This window comes from Babylonia areolata, chromosome 2, assembly GCF_041734735.1.
Source record: "Babylonia areolata isolate BAREFJ2019XMU chromosome 2, ASM4173473v1, whole genome shotgun sequence".
In the NCBI taxonomy this organism is placed as follows: Eukaryota; Metazoa; Mollusca; class Gastropoda; order Neogastropoda; family Buccinidae; genus Babylonia; species Babylonia areolata.
This window is the reverse complement of record NC_134877.1, coordinates 61,388,816-61,406,315: the sequence shown is the minus strand read 5'-3', so window position 1 is coordinate 61,406,315 and position 17,500 is coordinate 61,388,816. Positions and strand designations below refer to the sequence as shown.

At 47.0% G+C, this 17,500-nt stretch overlaps 1 protein-coding gene across 2 annotated transcripts in view; it reads left to right on the top strand.

The window, feature by feature from the left end:
- Positions 1 to 13,508, top strand: part of LOC143275888 (uncharacterized) — a 40,978-nt gene extending 27,470 nt beyond the window's left edge. For both annotated transcript variants that reach the window (XM_076580206.1, XM_076580216.1), the window contains exons 8-14: positions 2,343 to 2,496; positions 3,587 to 3,689; positions 4,415 to 4,461; positions 8,344 to 8,462; positions 9,661 to 9,729; positions 11,690 to 12,017; positions 13,155 to 13,508. In XM_076580206.1, coding sequence (XP_076436321.1) covers positions 2,343 to 2,496; positions 3,587 to 3,689; positions 4,415 to 4,461; positions 8,344 to 8,462; positions 9,661 to 9,729; positions 11,690 to 12,017; positions 13,155 to 13,333 — 999 coding nt within the window. In that variant the 3' untranslated portion in view covers positions 13,334 to 13,508. The remainder of the gene's footprint in view (positions 1 to 2,342; positions 2,497 to 3,586; positions 3,690 to 4,414; positions 4,462 to 8,343; positions 8,463 to 9,660; positions 9,730 to 11,689; positions 12,018 to 13,154) is intronic.
- The last annotated feature ends 3,992 nt before the right edge of the window (positions 13,509 to 17,500 follow it).

Sequence of the window (17,500 nt, the reverse complement as noted above, 5' to 3'; positions counted from 1 at the left end):
TCGAACATAACTATTTCGGGAATTCCCGGAATAAGTAGTTGACCTCGTTAACACCCTCCATCCCCACCCACCCACTTCCGGACCCCTTCCCCACCTTCTTCTTCCCGCCTCTTTCACAGTACAGTGCAGAACAATACTGTACATTGCAACACAATGCAATGTGCTATAGGTTTCCTGACACTCTATCCTGTTCTGTTTTGTCGGCTTTGTGACAATAGATTTAGGTCTCTGTTCTGTTGTATTGTATTCATGACAACAGAATCTAGCATTGTCTTCTTCTTCTGCTTTAAAAAAAAAAATAAATAATAATAACATTCTAAAACTTAACGACAGACATGATGACAAAGAAAATCAATCTGTTCCGTTCAATTTATTGTATTCTGTTTACAGGCTTCACGACTCAAAACTCTATATTCTGCCGTGCTCCATTAGGTTCTATTTATTTCACTGACCCTGTTCTTTTCTGTTCGGCGCTGTTTTTTTCTGCTATGTATGCTTCGTGACAACTAACTCGTATCTGTTCAGTTATTGGCAATAAATTTCTATTCTTTTCTGTTTCCCTCTTGACAATGAAACCCATTCTGTCCTGATTCACTCTGCTCGAATCCGGTGAAGACTGGTATAGTCCCCATCCTCCACCCCACCACCCTCTGGTGGTGTCCCCTACCCTATCATATCATCTCTTCTTCTCTGTTATCGTCTCATCTTCTCCACCCCTCCTGCCCTCCCCTCCCCTTCCCTCCCTTACCCTACCCTGACCTACCCTACTATCCCCTAAACTGCTCCCCCCCCCTACCCTGTCCTACCCTACTATCCTCCACACTACACTCTCTACCTTACCCTGTCCTACCCAACTATCCCCTACACTACTCTCCCCTACTCTACCCTACCCTACTATCCCCTACACTGCTCCCCCCTACCCTGTCCTACCCTACTATCCTCTACACTACACTCTCTACCTTACCCTGTCATACCCTACTATCCCCTATACTACTCTCCCCTACCCTGTCCTACCCTATTATCCTCTACACTACACTCTCTACCTTACCCTGTCATACCCTACTATCCCCTACACTACTCTCCCCTACCCTGTCCTACCCTACTATCCCCTACACTGCTCTCCCCTACCCTGTCCTACCCTATTATCCTCTACACTACACTCTCTACCTTACCCTGTCATACCCTACTATCCCCTACACTACTCTCCCCTACCCTGTCCTACCCTACTATCCCCTACACTGCTCCCCCCTACCCTGTCCTACCCTACTATCCCCTAAACTACTCTCCCATTCCCTGTCCTACTGTACTCTCCCCTACACTACTCTCCCCTACCCTACCCAACTCTCCCCTACACTACTCTCCCCTACCCTACCCTACTCTCCCCTACACTACTCTCCCCTACCCTACCCAACTCTCCCCTACACTACTCTCCAATACGCTGTCCTACTCTACTATCCCCTACAGTACTCTCCCCTCCCCTCCCCTACCCTACCCTACCCTCCCCTACACTACTCTCTCCTACTCTACCCTACCCTACTATCCCCTACACTACTCTCCAATACGCTGTCCCCCTCTGCTATCCCCTACACTACTCTCCAATACGCTGTCCTACACTGCTATCCCCTACACTACTCTCTCCTACCTTGTGCTTCTCTACTATCCCCTACAGTGCTCTCCCCTCCCCTCCCCTACCCTATCCTACCCTCCCCTGCACTACTCTCCCCTACCCTGTCCTACTCTACTTTCCCCTACACTACTCTCCCCTACTCTACCCTACCCTACTATCCCCTACACTGCTCTCCCCTACCCTGTCCTACCCTACTGTCCCTACACTGCTCTCCCCTACCCTGTCTTGCCCTACTATCCACTACACTCGATCTTCGGGGGTGTACATGCTGGGTATGTTCTTGTTTCCCTAAATCACCGAACGCTGACATGGATTACAGGATCCTTAACGTGCGTATTTGATCTGCTTGTGTATACACACGAAGGGGGATAGTAGGGTAGGACAGGGTAGGGGATAGTAGGGTAGGACAGGGTAGGGGATAGTAGGGTAGGACAGGGTAGGGTAGAGAAAGTAGTGTAGGGTGCGTATTTGATCTGCTTGTGTATACACACGAAGGGGGTTCAGGCACAAGCAGATCTGCAACATATGTTGACCTGGAAGATCGGGGGGGGGGGGGGGGGGGGAAACTCTACCCTTTAGCCCCAGCAGACGCCGTTACCGAGATATATTCCACCCCGAGGACCATCACATTGAAAGTAAAACGCTTTGATTAACCACTCGGCTATCGCGCCCGTCAAACTGCACATGATGTTGGTTGTTGTCGGGTCCCCCCCAGATCTCTGAGCTGCGGGAGGAGGTGCAGGTGCTGAGTAACCAGGAGACCCTGGTGGGGCTGGAGGAAGACAACAGACAGCTGACCGAGCAGCTGCAGGCTCTTCAGGCACAGGTCTCCTACCAGCACACCGAGTACGACAACCTCCTCGCCCACTGTACGTGCCGGGTAGTGTAGCAGGGGTGAGGGTGCGAGCCGGTGGGGGGGTTGATTAGATTTGACTTGATTTGATATGGATACTTACATAGCACCTATCCTCGGTCGGAGACCAAGCTCTAAGCGCTTTACAAACAGGGGGTCATTTGCACTACAGGCAGGGGTGAGGGAGCTAGAGGAGAGGTGGGGTAATGGGTTTAGGGTGAGGTAGGAGGTAAGGGATGTGGAGGAGTGTTGGGGTGGGGTCAATGGGGATATGGACGTGTGGGAGGTGGGGGGCTGAGAGGTGGCCGCGATTTGGAGGAGTGTGGAGGGTGGGTGAGAGGTGGCCGCGATTTGGAGGAGTGTGGAGGGTGGGTGAGAGGTGGCCGCGATTTGGAGGAGTGTGGAGGAAGGAGGGGGTGGGTATATGCGTGTGGGTGATGGAAGGGTGCAGATGTGTGTGGGTGAGGGAAGGGTGCAGATGTGTGTGGGTGAGGGAAGGGTGCAGATGTGTGTGGGTGAGGGAAGGGTGCAGATGTGTGTGGGTGAGGGAAGGGTGCAGATGTGTGTGGGTGAGGGAAGGGTGCAGATGCGTGTGGGTGAGAGAAGGGTGCAGATGCGTGTGGGTGATGGAAGGGTGCAGATGCGTGTGGGTGAGGGAAGGGTGCAGATGCGTGTGGGTGAATGAAGGGTGCAGAGGTGTGGGGGTGAGGGAAGGGTGCAGATGTGTGTGGGTGAGGGAAGGGTGCAGATGTGTGTGGGTGAGAGACGGGTGCAGATGTGTGGGGGTGAGGGAAGGGTGCAGATGTGTGTGGGTGAGGGAAGGGTGCAGATGTGTGTGGGTGAGAGGGGGGCGTGCGTGCGGCCGTGCACGTGCGTGAGTGTGTGAGTGCATGTTGTCTGTAAACAGTTGTGTGTGTGTGTGTGTGTGTGTGTGTGTGTGTGTGTGTGTGTGTGTGTGTGTGTGTGTGTGTGTGTGTGTTCATCATCATCATCATCATGATCACAATCACCAACTTCATAATCATCATCATCATCATCATCAAAGAGTTTCACCTTTAAACACACAGCAGTATCCTTTTCCCTCCCCTAATGTGATGGGGTTGCAGACGACACTTTGGAGAAGAAACTGGAAAAAGCCATGCGCCCACCCCCACCCCCTCCTCCTCCCCCACCACCACCACCACCAACGATAGGTAAAAAACTGGCCAAGTAAGTACAGCAACCGTAGTGACTGATTGTGGTTTGTCACAATTCATGTCTGTGTTTACCTCGTAGGTGTCTGTCTGTCTGTCTGTGTCTGTATGTCTGTGTCTGTCTGTCTGTCTGTGTCTGTCTGTATGTCAGTGTCTGTCTGTGTCTGTATATCTGTGTTTGTGTATGTCTGTGTCTGTCTGTCTCTGTCGATCGGTCGGTCGGCATGTCTTTGTCTTTTTTTGTGTGTGTGTTTGCCTGTCTGTCTGCCTGTCTGTCTGTCTGTCTGTCTGTCTGTCTCTCTCTCTCTCTCTCTCTCTCTCTCTCTCTCTCTCTCTCTCTATCTATCTATCTATCGCTCTCTCTCTTACACACACAAATACACGCAGACTGTAAACAGTTGTGTGTGTGCGTGCGTGCGTGGGTGCGTGCGTGTGTGCGTGTGTGTGTGTGTGTGTGTGTGTGCATGCACAATGACTTAGATAGATAGATAGATGGGTGGATGGATGGATGGATGTGTGCCCGTGAATTCAGATTACTTCCTTTCTGTTTCTTTAATTTTTGTTTGTACCTTTTTTTCGTTGTTTTGTTTTTTGTTTTGTTTTGTTGTTGTTGTTGTTTTGGGTTTTATGATTTATAATGTATCAAATAGATTTCAGCGTGTGTGTTTGCTTTTTCAAGTCGTCATGTAATTGGCTGATGGGTTATGTTGTGTAACAAATATGCCTCGCTCCTCTTTTCAGGGTGTTTGGTGGGAAGAAGACCAAAAAGGAAATCATCAAACAAACAGGTCAGTATGACGGACGCAACGGCTGAGTGATACTGATTAGAGCGTTGGTCTTTCAATCCGAATGTCCTTTGGTTCAATCCCCCGGCGTCGACGCCTCGTGGATTATGCATGGAGATTTTCTTCTTTTTTCCCCCAGTCTCACAGGTCAACGTATCAGCAGACATACCCACTTAGTGTCATAATCTCCTTCGTTTGAATACACGTTATATCTGTTGTGAAGGAGAGGTTCACCAAACACCATTAGCACCAAGTGCCTCGTTCGTTCATTATTTGGAGGGGTCAAACATGGCTCCGTGGTCAGAATCTGTTAGGCGTTGGGCTTCTGATTCAGTGTTCGCCACTGGTCAGGGTTCCAAGTCCTGTTTCGGCATGTGTCACAGTGTTCCTGGGAAAGGGCACTCTACTCCGATTTCTCTCGCTTCACGCAGCTGAGAATGGGTGGTATCTGATTTCGGTTGGGGAAGGTCAAGACGGCGGTTGGAGAGGACTGGGTTCCGCCTTCCTATGCCGAGCCCTAGACACAGTGGGTGTGAATTCACTGCCCCGATGCCCGTAAAAGTCTATGGGAACTTTAACCTTTGACTTTTTACACGTGGCCCTGTGCTCAGCCACGCCACAGTCTTTCCCAAACCGGTATCTCACAAGTTATCCCCCACCCACCCACCCATCCACCCGCCTACCGCGGCCCCTATTTGTATCCCTCCGTCTTAAAAAAGGTGAAATATCCCATAACCTTTCTCGGCTTCGGCGGAGTGAATTCATATCCGCTGTGTGTAGCGCTCGACATGGGAAATGTTAAAACGTTAAAAGGTCCCATAGCTTTTTACAGTGGCATCGAGGCAGTGAATTCATATCCACAGTGTCTGGGGCTCGGCATTTAGGAAGGCGGGGCCCAACCCACTCTTTCGGCCGCTTGTAACCACCCCTGACCGAATTCAGGTACCCCCTTCACACCTGGGAAGAGTGGGAAAAATCTGGAAAAAAGTATTTTCTATTTTGTATTTCTTTTTATCACAACAGATTTCTCTGTGTGAAATTCGGGCTGTTCTCCCCAGGGAGAGCGCGTCACTAGACTACAGCGCCACCCATTTTTTTTTCCTGCGTGCAGTTTTTATTTGTTTTTCTTATTGAAGTGAATTTTTCTACAGAATTTTGCCAGGAACATCCCTTTTGTTACCGTGGGTTCTTTTACGTGCGCTAAGTGCATGCTGCACACGGGACCTCGGTTTATCGTCTCATCCGAATGACTAGCGTCTAGACCACCACTCAAGGTCTAGTGGAGGGGGAGAAAATAGCGGCTGAGCCGTGATTGGAACCAGCGCGCTCAGATTCTCTCGCTTCCTAGGCGGACGCGTTACCTCTAGGCCATCACTCCACATAGTGCCTTTCCCCCCAAAACATAACACCAGGCCGAAACGGGCCTCGGGACCCTGACTGCAGGTGAACAGTAGATCAGAATTCTGTCCAACACCTGACCCATTCTGCAATGGCGCTTTCTTCTCCCCAGCTGACAAACTGCTTCCTGTCCCGCCCTAAGTACACACTTCAGCCTCTTCCGATCCCCGTGGTGAAGCCCACAGACTGACTGTAAGACTGTGGTGTGACGCAGCATCTCCTCCCTCCCGGGCGTCCCCTCCCCTTCCCCTCCCCCTCCCCTCCCTTCCCGCACACCTGGTTTACAGGTGTCCTCAGAGCGCCCGCTGTCTCCTCTCCCCTGTCTTGATATGGCCCCGTGCGGTCGACTGGACTGTAAGCACCAATGTCAGACATCCTCTCTCCTCTACAGAGGAACTTCCCTGGCTTTATTACTAGTCTTCCGTAGGACCTATTCCCTGTGACACTGCTGCCACCCGCGATCCTCTAACCTCATTATCTCAACCTTCCGAAACAAACCACCTTTGTGTGTGTGTTCAGCCATGTTAAATACCTTCCTTGCACGATGTCTGTGCTGGCAGATATTGCCATGATACGAGCCCCCACTTCCCAGCCCCCCACGCCTCCCACCCTCCACCCCCCATGTTCCCCCCCCCCCCCCCCCCCCCCCCCCCCCTCCACCACCACCACCACTTCTCCGTTCTTTCTCAGCTCCAGCAGTGATGACCCCGATCATGTCTCTGCTATAGAAAATCCATCGGGGCTGGCCAAAAAGCGAGAGACTAACATCTATTAGTGTATCGCACCAGGCCAGTTTCAGCCAAGCGTTCCCACGGTCCACGCCGCAAGTCTCCTCTGTCCCCCCTCCCTTACCCCACCACCCCCACCACCCGCCCCCGCCTCAACACACGCACACCACTCCTCCCCGCTCAGACAACATCCGTTTATTAATTAAGGAGACTGTCATCAACAAAAGAGAATGGCGTCCAAAGACATCCCAGTCCCCCTGTCCATGCTTCACTTTGTGGAGTGATGGCCTAGAAGTAACGCGTCCGCCTAGGAAGCGAGAGAATTTGATCGCGCTGGCTGGTTCGAATCACGGCTCAGCCGCCGATATTTTCTCCCCCTCCACTAGACCTTGAGTGGTGGTCTGGACGCTAGTCACTCGGATGAGACGATAAACCGAGGTCCCGTGTGCAGCATGCACTTAGCGCACGTAAAAGAACCTACGGCAACAAAGGGGTTGTTCCTGGCAAAATTCTGTAGGAAAATCCACTTCGATAGGAAAAACAAATAAAAGTGCACGCAGGAAAAAATACAAAAAAAAAAAAAAAAAAAATGGGTGGCGCTGTAGTATAGCGACAGCGCTCTCCCTGGGGAGAGCAGCCCGAATTTCACACAGAGAAATCTGTTGTGATAAAAAGAAATGAAAATACACAAAAAAAATAATGTGGCACGCCGAAGACAGGCAATGCTCCAGCCCCAGTACACAGGAAGAAACGCTCACACTGAGTATCCATTTCCTTAGCAATCGCCAGTGAATCCCCTTATACCTCTCCCCCCCCCCCCTCCCCACCATCATTCCCCCACTCTCCGCCCCCAACGCAAAGCTTCCTTTTCCCTAAAATACAAAGAAGCACAGAGTATCTTCTGCGAAGAACTGCTGTGGTCTTCTACATCGACCGATGACAGATTTCCTCTAAATACGACACCATCATCAAAAAAAATGGTCCCTCCTGTATCGCACACCATACTCTGGTGACCCGTGTACTATCAGAGGGGAGAGGATATAATTATAGACGTGTCTTGCCATTCCAGCCTCAAGCAGTCTGCGACTTGTCTTCTCGACTGACTTGGTAAAAAAAAAAAGGAAAAAAAAAGGGGGGGGGGGTGGGTGAGGGTCTAGTTCTTTTCGCCTCTAGTTGGGGAATGCGTTTATTATTCCTTTTAACCAGTTGTCTGTTCTCACTCTAAAATTATCTATTGTTTTATTCACTTTTGTTTTTTTTAAAGAGCTTCCAGAGCATGATATAGAACTCAATGAAAAGATTTATATGTATATACCATATGTATATACCTCTGTCTCTGTCTCTGTCTCTGTCTCTCTCTCTCTCTCTCTCTCTCTCTCTATATATATATATATATATATATATATATATATATGTGTGTGTGTGTGTGTGTGTGTGTGTGTATGCGCGCGCGCGTACGGGTGTGTGTGTGTGTTGTGTGCCTACGTGCATGTGTGTGCGTTCGCGTCTACGTTGTGTGTGTGTGTGTGTGTGTGTGTGTGTGTGTGTGTGTGAGACGTGTATGTGTGTTTGTGTGTTCACGCCTACGTGTGTTTGTGTGTATGTGTGTGTTTGTGTATGTGTGTGCATGTGTGTGTGTATGTGTGTGTGTGTTGTGTGCCACGTGCATGTGTGTGCGTTCGCGTCTACGTTGTGTGTGTGTGTGTGTGTTCACGCCTACGTGTGTGTGTGTGTGTGTGTGTGTGTGTGTGTGTGTCAGTGGAGATGAAGGGGACGGCGGTGGCCCAGGGGTACTCCCAGGCCCTGGATGAGATGATGAAGAGGATCAAGACCGGCTCCCATCTCAAACCCACGGCAGTCAGGACCCCCAGACAGCAGGTGGGGTACACGGCTGGAACTGCTGTGCGTTCTGCTGCTGCTGCTGCTTGTTGTTGGTGGTGGTGGTCTTCTTCTTCTTCTTCTTCTTCTTCTTCTTCTTCTTCTTCTTCTTCTTCTTCTCGTACTACATATTCTTGTTCTTGTTGTTCTTGCTGTTCTTGTTCTTGTACTTGTTATAGTTGTTCTTGTACTTGTACTTGTTGTTGTTGTTGTTCTTCTTCTTCTTCTGCAGCTGACACGGGTGTGTGTGTGTGTGTGTGTGTGTGTGTGTGTGTGTGTGTGTGTGTGTGTGAATCAAAATCAGAATCAAAATGAGAATCAAAATGAGGGTAAGATTTTATTTGTTCTCAAAACTTAGCAAGTATTTAAGATACATTCACAAAGAGAATGTGTAGTGTGTGTGTGTGTGGGTAGGGGTGGGGGTGGCTGGGGTGGTGGAGTAGGATATATGTGCGTGTGTCTGTCTGTCTGTTTTGTCTGTCAGGGTGTGTGTGTGTGCGTGTGTGATTGTTTTCGGTTTCGGTTTCATCATGCGAATCACAGTTTATATCACCGATGCTGCTACTACCTTCATAGTGATTGTTCTCGGGAGTATACTGCATGCTTATTGATGCTAAGCCCACTTGTGTCTTCTTTCATAGATCTGTCTGTCTGTATGCACATGCAAGAACATATACTGGCTTACAATCTGTCTACTTTGGGAAGGATTGTCGCATAAATAGTCGCGGAAGGTCCGTCTGCATATGCAAGAAAATGCACTAATTATACTGATGGAAAGGATTGTTGTACATAAATCACAGTAATATAAACGTGTGATACTCGTGAGATACGTGAAAATGAATTGGCTAACAATGCTGATGGAAAAAAAAGATTTTCGTATATATAAACAACAGTCATATAAAACGTTATTACTCGTGAAATAGCTCTGAGCAGTATTTCTTGATAAACGAGTAATATTAATGTCCATTATTATTATTATTATTGTCTGTTAATGTTCATGTATTAGTAGGCTGACAATAGTGATGGAAAAGATTGTCGTGTATATAAATAGCCGTGATTTAAATGTGGTCATTGAGGTCAAGTTGGCAGACAATAAGGGTGAGAGGTCTCCTTCATCACTTGTCAGTGAGATATGACTGTTCGTGTTTACGTCACGGTTTTCCCCACACCGCTTACTCTACATTGGTTTTTGTCACAGCCCACAACGTCCCCGGACTCCGCCAGCAGCAACGACGATACGGCCATGAGTGAACTGAAAAACATACTGGTGGGTGTTGATTGATAAGACGTGTACAGTACAGCAGTCGTCAGCGCTTCCTTGACCTTGATTAAGGGTACACGTTGTTGTTGTTGTTGTTGTTGTTGTGGGCCTTCCTCAGCATGCTGATAACAACAACTTCACAGTTTCTGTACTTAGACACTACGCGAGTTACCACGTGGCGCGTCCTTAGCTGCAGCCAGGTCTTTAAGAAATAGACAAGGATTTGGATAACTGACAGTTTCTATACTTAGAAACAACATAAGCCACCACGTGGCGCGTCCTTAGCTGCAGCCAGGTCTTTAAGAAATAGACAAGGATTTGGATAACTGACAGTTTCTATACTTAGAAACAACATAAGCCACCACGTGGCGCGTCCTTAGCTGCAGCCAGGTCTTTAAGAAACAGATAAGGATTTGGATAACTGACAGTTTCTATATTTAGAAACAATATAAGCCTACATGTGGGGCGTCCTTATCTGCAGTCAGGTCTTAACAACAACACCAACAACAACAAAACAACAACAACAACAACAACAACAAAACAAGGATTTGGATAATTGACAGTTTCTATACTTAGAAACAACACAAGCCACCACGTGGGGCGTCCTTATCCTCAGCCAGGTCTAACAACAACAAAACAACAACAACAACAACAAAAACTGATAACTAACATTTTCTATACTAAGAAGCAACACAAGTCACCATGTGGAGCGTCTTAGCTGCAGCTAGGTCTTAACACACACACACAAAATCAAACAACAAAAACTGGATAACTAACAGTTTTTATATTATACAGAAACAACACACATAGTACTGGTCCTTAGTCATGGCTAGTTCTAAATCAGAAAAGTGTCTGGAGAGAAAAACAAGTTTCTATGTATACTTTGAAACAAGATACGCCAACGTGTGGTTGGTTCAACCTTAACCGCAGCCAGTTCTTTGCAACAACAAAAACTTGTCAGGACAATGTTGTGTTGCTGCTCGGACAAATAAGAAGATGAACACATCTCGTGTGTGTAACGAGGAATATATTGAACAACTGAAAATAAACAAACAGAAACTAGACCGTCAACTGCTGTGGCCCTTACCGTTGTTGTTCCTCTGGCGCCCTCTATATCCTCCGAGCGTCAAGGAAAGATGATTCTAATGACAGTAACTTTCGACACAACAGAGAATTTGCAGTATGTTTACTTAAAAAAAAAAAAAGCCAGCTTGTGCGTAGTCCCAAACCTTAACCTCACCCAGTTCTTAACTAAAGCTGAAAAAGTGTCGATGGTGAACTAAAGACAGACGCTATGCTTATGTGGGTTGTTTTTTTTTTTCCCCAATGACAGTATCACTTGTTACACGTTCTTTACTCTCGTTGTTTCAGTAACAGTGGATAGGTTGTTGGTATTGGGAACACTGCATACAGTCATGCACAACACTATGCTTAAAATGTACTGCGCAGATATCTGCTCTCCCCTGTGGTAGGCTGTGGTGGTCTAGTGTACTAGTCTTTCGGATGTGACGATAAACACGAGGTCCTGGTATGCAGCATGCACCAGGCACTCAGTACAGTGCAGTACAGTATAAAACACTACAATGCAACGCAATGCAGCGTGGCAGTGCAATACAATGCAATGCGCCAGCACACCATTCAATACACTACAATATAATGCCATGGCATTTGATACGATACAGTATTGTAAGATATAGTGTTGTGCAGTATATTACAGTGCAGCACCAACCAATACTGCACCATGCCATGCCATACCGTACCATACAATATACCACGCCATACCACAACATACCCGACCATATACCATACCATACCATACAATGCAATGCAATACAATACAATGCAATGAAATGTATAATAGAAAGCAATCTGATGCAAACGAGAAAATAAAATTCCTGCATCCAAGCGAAGCCGTGCAGATAGTTATAGTGAACACGGTGAAGATAGGCCTCCTGTGTTTTAACAGGGCCGGATGAAGAAAATGACCACAGACGTTGGCTCGGCGTCCCAGCCAGCGCCATCGGCACAGGACTCGGAGCTGACCAAGGCCTTCAAAAAGCTGCAAAAGGCTTCCACCACTGAGCAAAAGGCTACCACCACTGAGCAAAAGGCCCCCAACACCGAGCAAAAGGCTTCCACCACTGAGCAAAAGGCCCCCACCACTGAGCAAAAGGCTTCCACCACTGAGCAAAAGGCTCCCACCACTGAGCAAAAGGCTCCCACCACTGAGCAAAAGGATCAGACCATTGAGCAAAAGGCCCCCACCATTGAGGTCAAGTTGGCGGACAATAAGGGTGAGAGGTCTCCTTCATTATCTCCCCCTTCACTCCTTCTCTTCTCTCTCTCTCTCTCTCTCTCTCTCTCTCTCTCTCTCTCTCTCTCTCTCTCTTTCTCTTCTCATTTTGCTTTCTTTCCATCACACCTCTCGTCCGCATTGATTGTTCATGGCTTTATGATGGTTTATTGTATTATACATAAATATGTTCTGTGCGCGTTTATGGAGTTTCTTGTATATGTTGCTGTTGCGAATTTTTTTTTTTTTCTTCTTTTTAAGATTTTTTTTTTTTACCGTTAATCATTTGTTTGTTCATGGGGGGTCGAGGGGGTGGGTGGGGTGGGGGGCTGAATGTACAAAAAAAGTGTATGATGCTTATCAGTATACTCATATCTTCAGTTTCGTTTTGTTTCGTTGCTGCAGCTTGCAGTTATCCGTTGTAACAATTACAGCTGATTTGTCAAACGTACTTCGAGCACAAATAAAAAACTGCGTCAAAGATGTAACATGTACAAGTATTTATCTAGGAGTTTAAGTCCCTGGAAGTATCAATGACAATCTTCATTGACCGGGAAGACAAAACGTGGTCAACACAACTTCAACCTCAGCGTAAAATGATCAGGGGTGTATGGTAGATCATCATACCTCATCATTACCAAAAATTTCTAATTAATAACCGAGGCATAACACCCGTGTTTGGGGTGTGTTCACACTACACTGCACACACACACACACACACACACACACACACACACACACACACACACACGCACGCACGCACGCACGCACACACACACACAGACGCACACACACACACTCTCTCTCTCTCTCTCTCTGTCTCTTTCTCTCTCTCTCTCCCATATATTTTTTTTTCATTGTTGGCTGGATGTAAAAAAGGAATTGCCGCTTATTCAATTTATCATCATGAAATAAAATCTTGACTTCAATTCACGCACACACATACACACACACACACACACACACACACACACACACACACACACACACACACACACACACACACACACACACACATATCACATACACACACACACACACATGCACACACACACACACACACACACACACACACACACACACACACACACACACACACACACACAATCATACAAACAATCGTGTCCGTATGTTCCAGAGTGCACGCAGATCCAGACCAGAGCAGCAGCAGCAGCGGCAGACCAGCCTGAAGAAGACCGGAAGTCCCAGCTACGGCCAGCACGGGAGACAGGCCCGGAGACCGCCACCTCTGGGCAGGTCCACAGCAAGCCCGTGCCCAGGCCCCGCACTACGTCCAGAATCGTCCCCACGTCCTGAGCACAGCCCGCAGGACACACACACACACACACACACACACACACACACACACACACACACACACACCACAGCCCACGGGACACACACACACACACGTGCGCGCGCACGCATGCACACACACACACAGGACAGGCACACACACACACACACACACACACACACACACACACACACACACACACACACACACACAACACAACACATACACACACACACACTCACACACACACACGCCACATACACACACGCGCGTGCGCGCGCGCACACACACACACACACACACACATACACACACGTCTGCAAGAGACAAGGATGGGGAGCGGGTGTCGTGTCTTTATCTGCACTTTGTCACTGACTGCGGACGCAGCGTAGAATTCTTCTTCTTCTTCTTCTTCGTTCGTGGGCTTCAACTCCCACGTTCACTCGTATGTACGCAAGTGGGCTATTACGTGCACGACTGTTTTTACCCCGCCATGCAGGCAGCCATACTCCGTTTTGGGGGGTTTAGCATAGAATAGTTGATATGTATTGTGTTCTGTTACTCTTTGTCACAACAGATGTCTCTGTGTGGAAATTCGGGCTGCAGGGAGAGCGCGTCGCAACAGTACAGTGCCACATTGTTTTTTTGTTGTTGTTGTTTTTGCGTTTGTTTTCTTTTCTTTTCTGCCAGCATGTGTACTGGTTGGTTATTTTTTTCATGTCAAAGTTGGATTCCTCTGCGGAATTTTGTCATAGACAACAAGCCTTTTGTCGCTGTTGGTTCTTTTTACGTGCGCTAAGTGCATTCAATTCAAACAAACAGGATCTCGGTTTATCGTCTCATTGCGAATGACTGGTGTCCAGAATACCACTCAAGGTCTAGTGGAGGGGGAGAAAAGAATGGCGAGTCACTGTGTGGGATTCGAACCCGTGCGCTCAGATTCTCTCGCTTTCTAAGACGGACGTGTTACCACTGGGCCAGCACTTCACACTTGGGGCCCAGTTCCGCTAAGCCCCATCACTGACAGGGCCCGGTAACATTTGATTGAGTCCCTGTTCCAATAGTACCCAATTCCTTTTTGGGCCCTATTCCAATACGGCCCAGTACCTAATGATACTGGGCCTTATTGGAAACCGTCCCTGTTGGAAGCGGGCCCAAGTGAGTCTTGGAATTTTTAAGGATTGGAACCGAACAGAGTAGTTGTGATTAAGGTTGATTCTATTCCGCGTCAGTTCCGTTGATCAAGATCGCTGTGATGATGCAGTAGCAGCGGGGACGTAAGGGAAATTGCAACTCGCCCATCTATCTGTAGTTAGCGACACTCTGCACAGCACATACAGACACGACAGAGATGCGGCTCAAGAGCCTTCATTATCGGAGACCTTGAGTTTACGTGTTGTATTTGTATTACTGATCGGCACAAGAGACACGATGTGTTACATTCGGGCTGCTCACACCGAGGCTGGGGAAGGGAGGGGAGGGGGGGAGGTGAGGGAGGAACACGTCGCCACAATACAGCGCCATTCTCTTCTTCTTCTTTTTTTTATTTTTTAATTTTTTTACTTCTTTCTCCTGTCCGCATTTGTATTTGTTTCACTATTAAAGTGGATTTGGCTATAGAATTTTGTTGCCGTTGGTTCTTTTACATTCGCCAAGTGCATACTGTACACGGGACCCCGGTTTATCTCATCCGAATGACTAGCACCCAGACCACCAGTCAAGGTCTGGTGAAGATGGGGGGGTTGAAAACCCCTGTACGTAATAAGTACCTGAACCAGTGGACGACACTGGCTCGCTTCCAAGCCTGTCTGTATGTAGGTGTAAGGTGGGAGGGGGATGGAGACAGACAGACAGGCAGAGAGAGAGAGAGATGGGGCTGCTTGCAGCAGGTCAAATCAGAGAGAAAGATGCGGAGACCGATCGAGAGAGACATAAAGAGAGAGACAGAAACAGAACAATGAGCTGCTCGCTTAGTTTACAAATACTAGACTAGCATAGCTCTGTGTGTGTGTGTGTGTGTGTGTGTGGAGAGAGAGAGAGAGAGAGAGAAGGGGGAGGGGGCACGAGTATTCCGTTAATGATACATATATTCAAGTTTTTCACCTTCGTGTTGATATTCATTATGATGTCACTATGACGAGTGTATACGGAAGAACAGCCCACCTCAGTTGGCTGAATCATGTATTCAGTAACACAATGACTGATGGCCTAGAGGTAACGCGTCTGCCAAGGAAGCGAGAGAATCTGAGCGCGCTGGTTCCAATCACGGCTCAGCCGCCGATATTTTCTGCCCTCCACTAGACCTTGAGTGGTGGTCTGGACGCTAGTCATTCGGATGAGACGATAAACCGAGATCCCGTGTGCAGCATGCCCGCAGAGCACGTAAAAGAACCCACGGCAACAAAGGGGTTGTTCCTGGCAAAATTCTGTAGAAAAATCCACTTCGATAGGAAAAAAACAAATAAAACTGCACGCAGGAAAAAATATCAAAAAATGGGTGGCGTTGTAGTGTAGGGACACACTGTCCCTGGGGAGCGCAGCCCGAATTTCACACAGAGAAATCTGTTGTGACAAAAACAAATACAAAAAATACAAAATACAAAAATCAGCTGAGTTTTTAAGATATGATTACCAACTTATATATTTATTCATTTTGATGAGATATTGCGCTTTTATGCTAGGTTGTATATGCAATGTATATCAATAGACATAATTTATGTTACAAAGCTGACTGCTAATTGTGTTTCTGTACGAATCATCTTTTTCTTCAGAAAAGAATTGGATTTTGATTGTTTTATTTGTTATAGGCGTTGTTGTTCTTCTTTTTGGGGTTTCTTTATTTTCTTTTTATAACCAATACTTCCGCACAAACATGCGTGCACGGACACACGCACTTCATGGAAGCAGTTTCAGATCATGATTTTTATTTGAAATTTCGGACCAGTAATGCAATTTCTAGTCTGCATTTCTGTGATGCCTGTAACGTTTTTGTGTATATACGACTGATACCTTTTATAATTGCCGTAAGTTTATATATAATTCTGGCGCGCGGCAGATTCGATTAGGCGTTTGACTTTTGATTCAGTGTTGACCTGTTGAGGCAGAAAATCCTAACAGTTTTAGAATGTTGTTTAACGCTTTGAAATGAAAAGATTAGAAGATTAATCAAGAGGCTACATATTTGGATACTGGTGGTGTATCTTTCTGAACTTGCTCTTCACAATATCCGAAAGATTAAACTGATTCATCTGTATTTCGTCAATGCACGTGTATGACGTGGTATAGATGTGTAAATAAATTTGCATATTCTGCTTTGTTGTTGTGTGTGTGTGTGTGTGTGTGTGTGTGTGTTGGGGTGGTGAGCAGTGCATGTTTGTGTAGCACGTGTAATGCATTGATCAATAACGGTCATTTAAACGTTTTCACCCTACTTCCATCTTCTTGGATCCTACACAAAAGTCTTTTTTTTTGTGGGGTGGGGGGGGGGTCGCTTTTTTTCAAATTCATTTTATTTTCTTTGATTGTTTAACCATTCACAGGCAGTTTTGGAAGCTAACGATTGTGAATTTTCTCCCATACACATAGGAACATCATTATATTTTAAAATCCCTTCAGTGCTAGGGGGGAAAAAACAGTAGAAAGTGATGTTTCAAGTCATGAAACAATATCCAAAACAATAAGCATCAAGCTAAAGAAAATGGTCTGATAGATATACCACTCTAGATAAACTGTGTGAATTTTCAGCCTTCCAGTGTTATTTCCTGTTCTGTGACGTCATTATGCACACTGCCACATACGTGCAAGGCAGTTAAGGGGTTCCAAGGAGTGTCTATCAGTTAGGTTACACAGAACGACACACACACACAGAGCAAGACACAGAAAGAAAGAGAGAGAGCACTCGCAAGATGCCACGAGGAAAAAAAGGACAGAAACAAGAACATTTTAACTAATATCCATCAGGACCAAGACACATAAACTCCGGCCAAATCCATAAAAAAAAGTCGTGTCGATGTCATAGCGATATGTATTGACTGCACTTCAATTTTTCCAGTGATACATCGGTAGCAGCAAATACCTTCACTAAGTGATGAATGTCAGTGCATCTGCACACACACACACACACACACACACACACACACACACACACACACACACACACACACACAATGAACGCAAAAAAGTGGCAC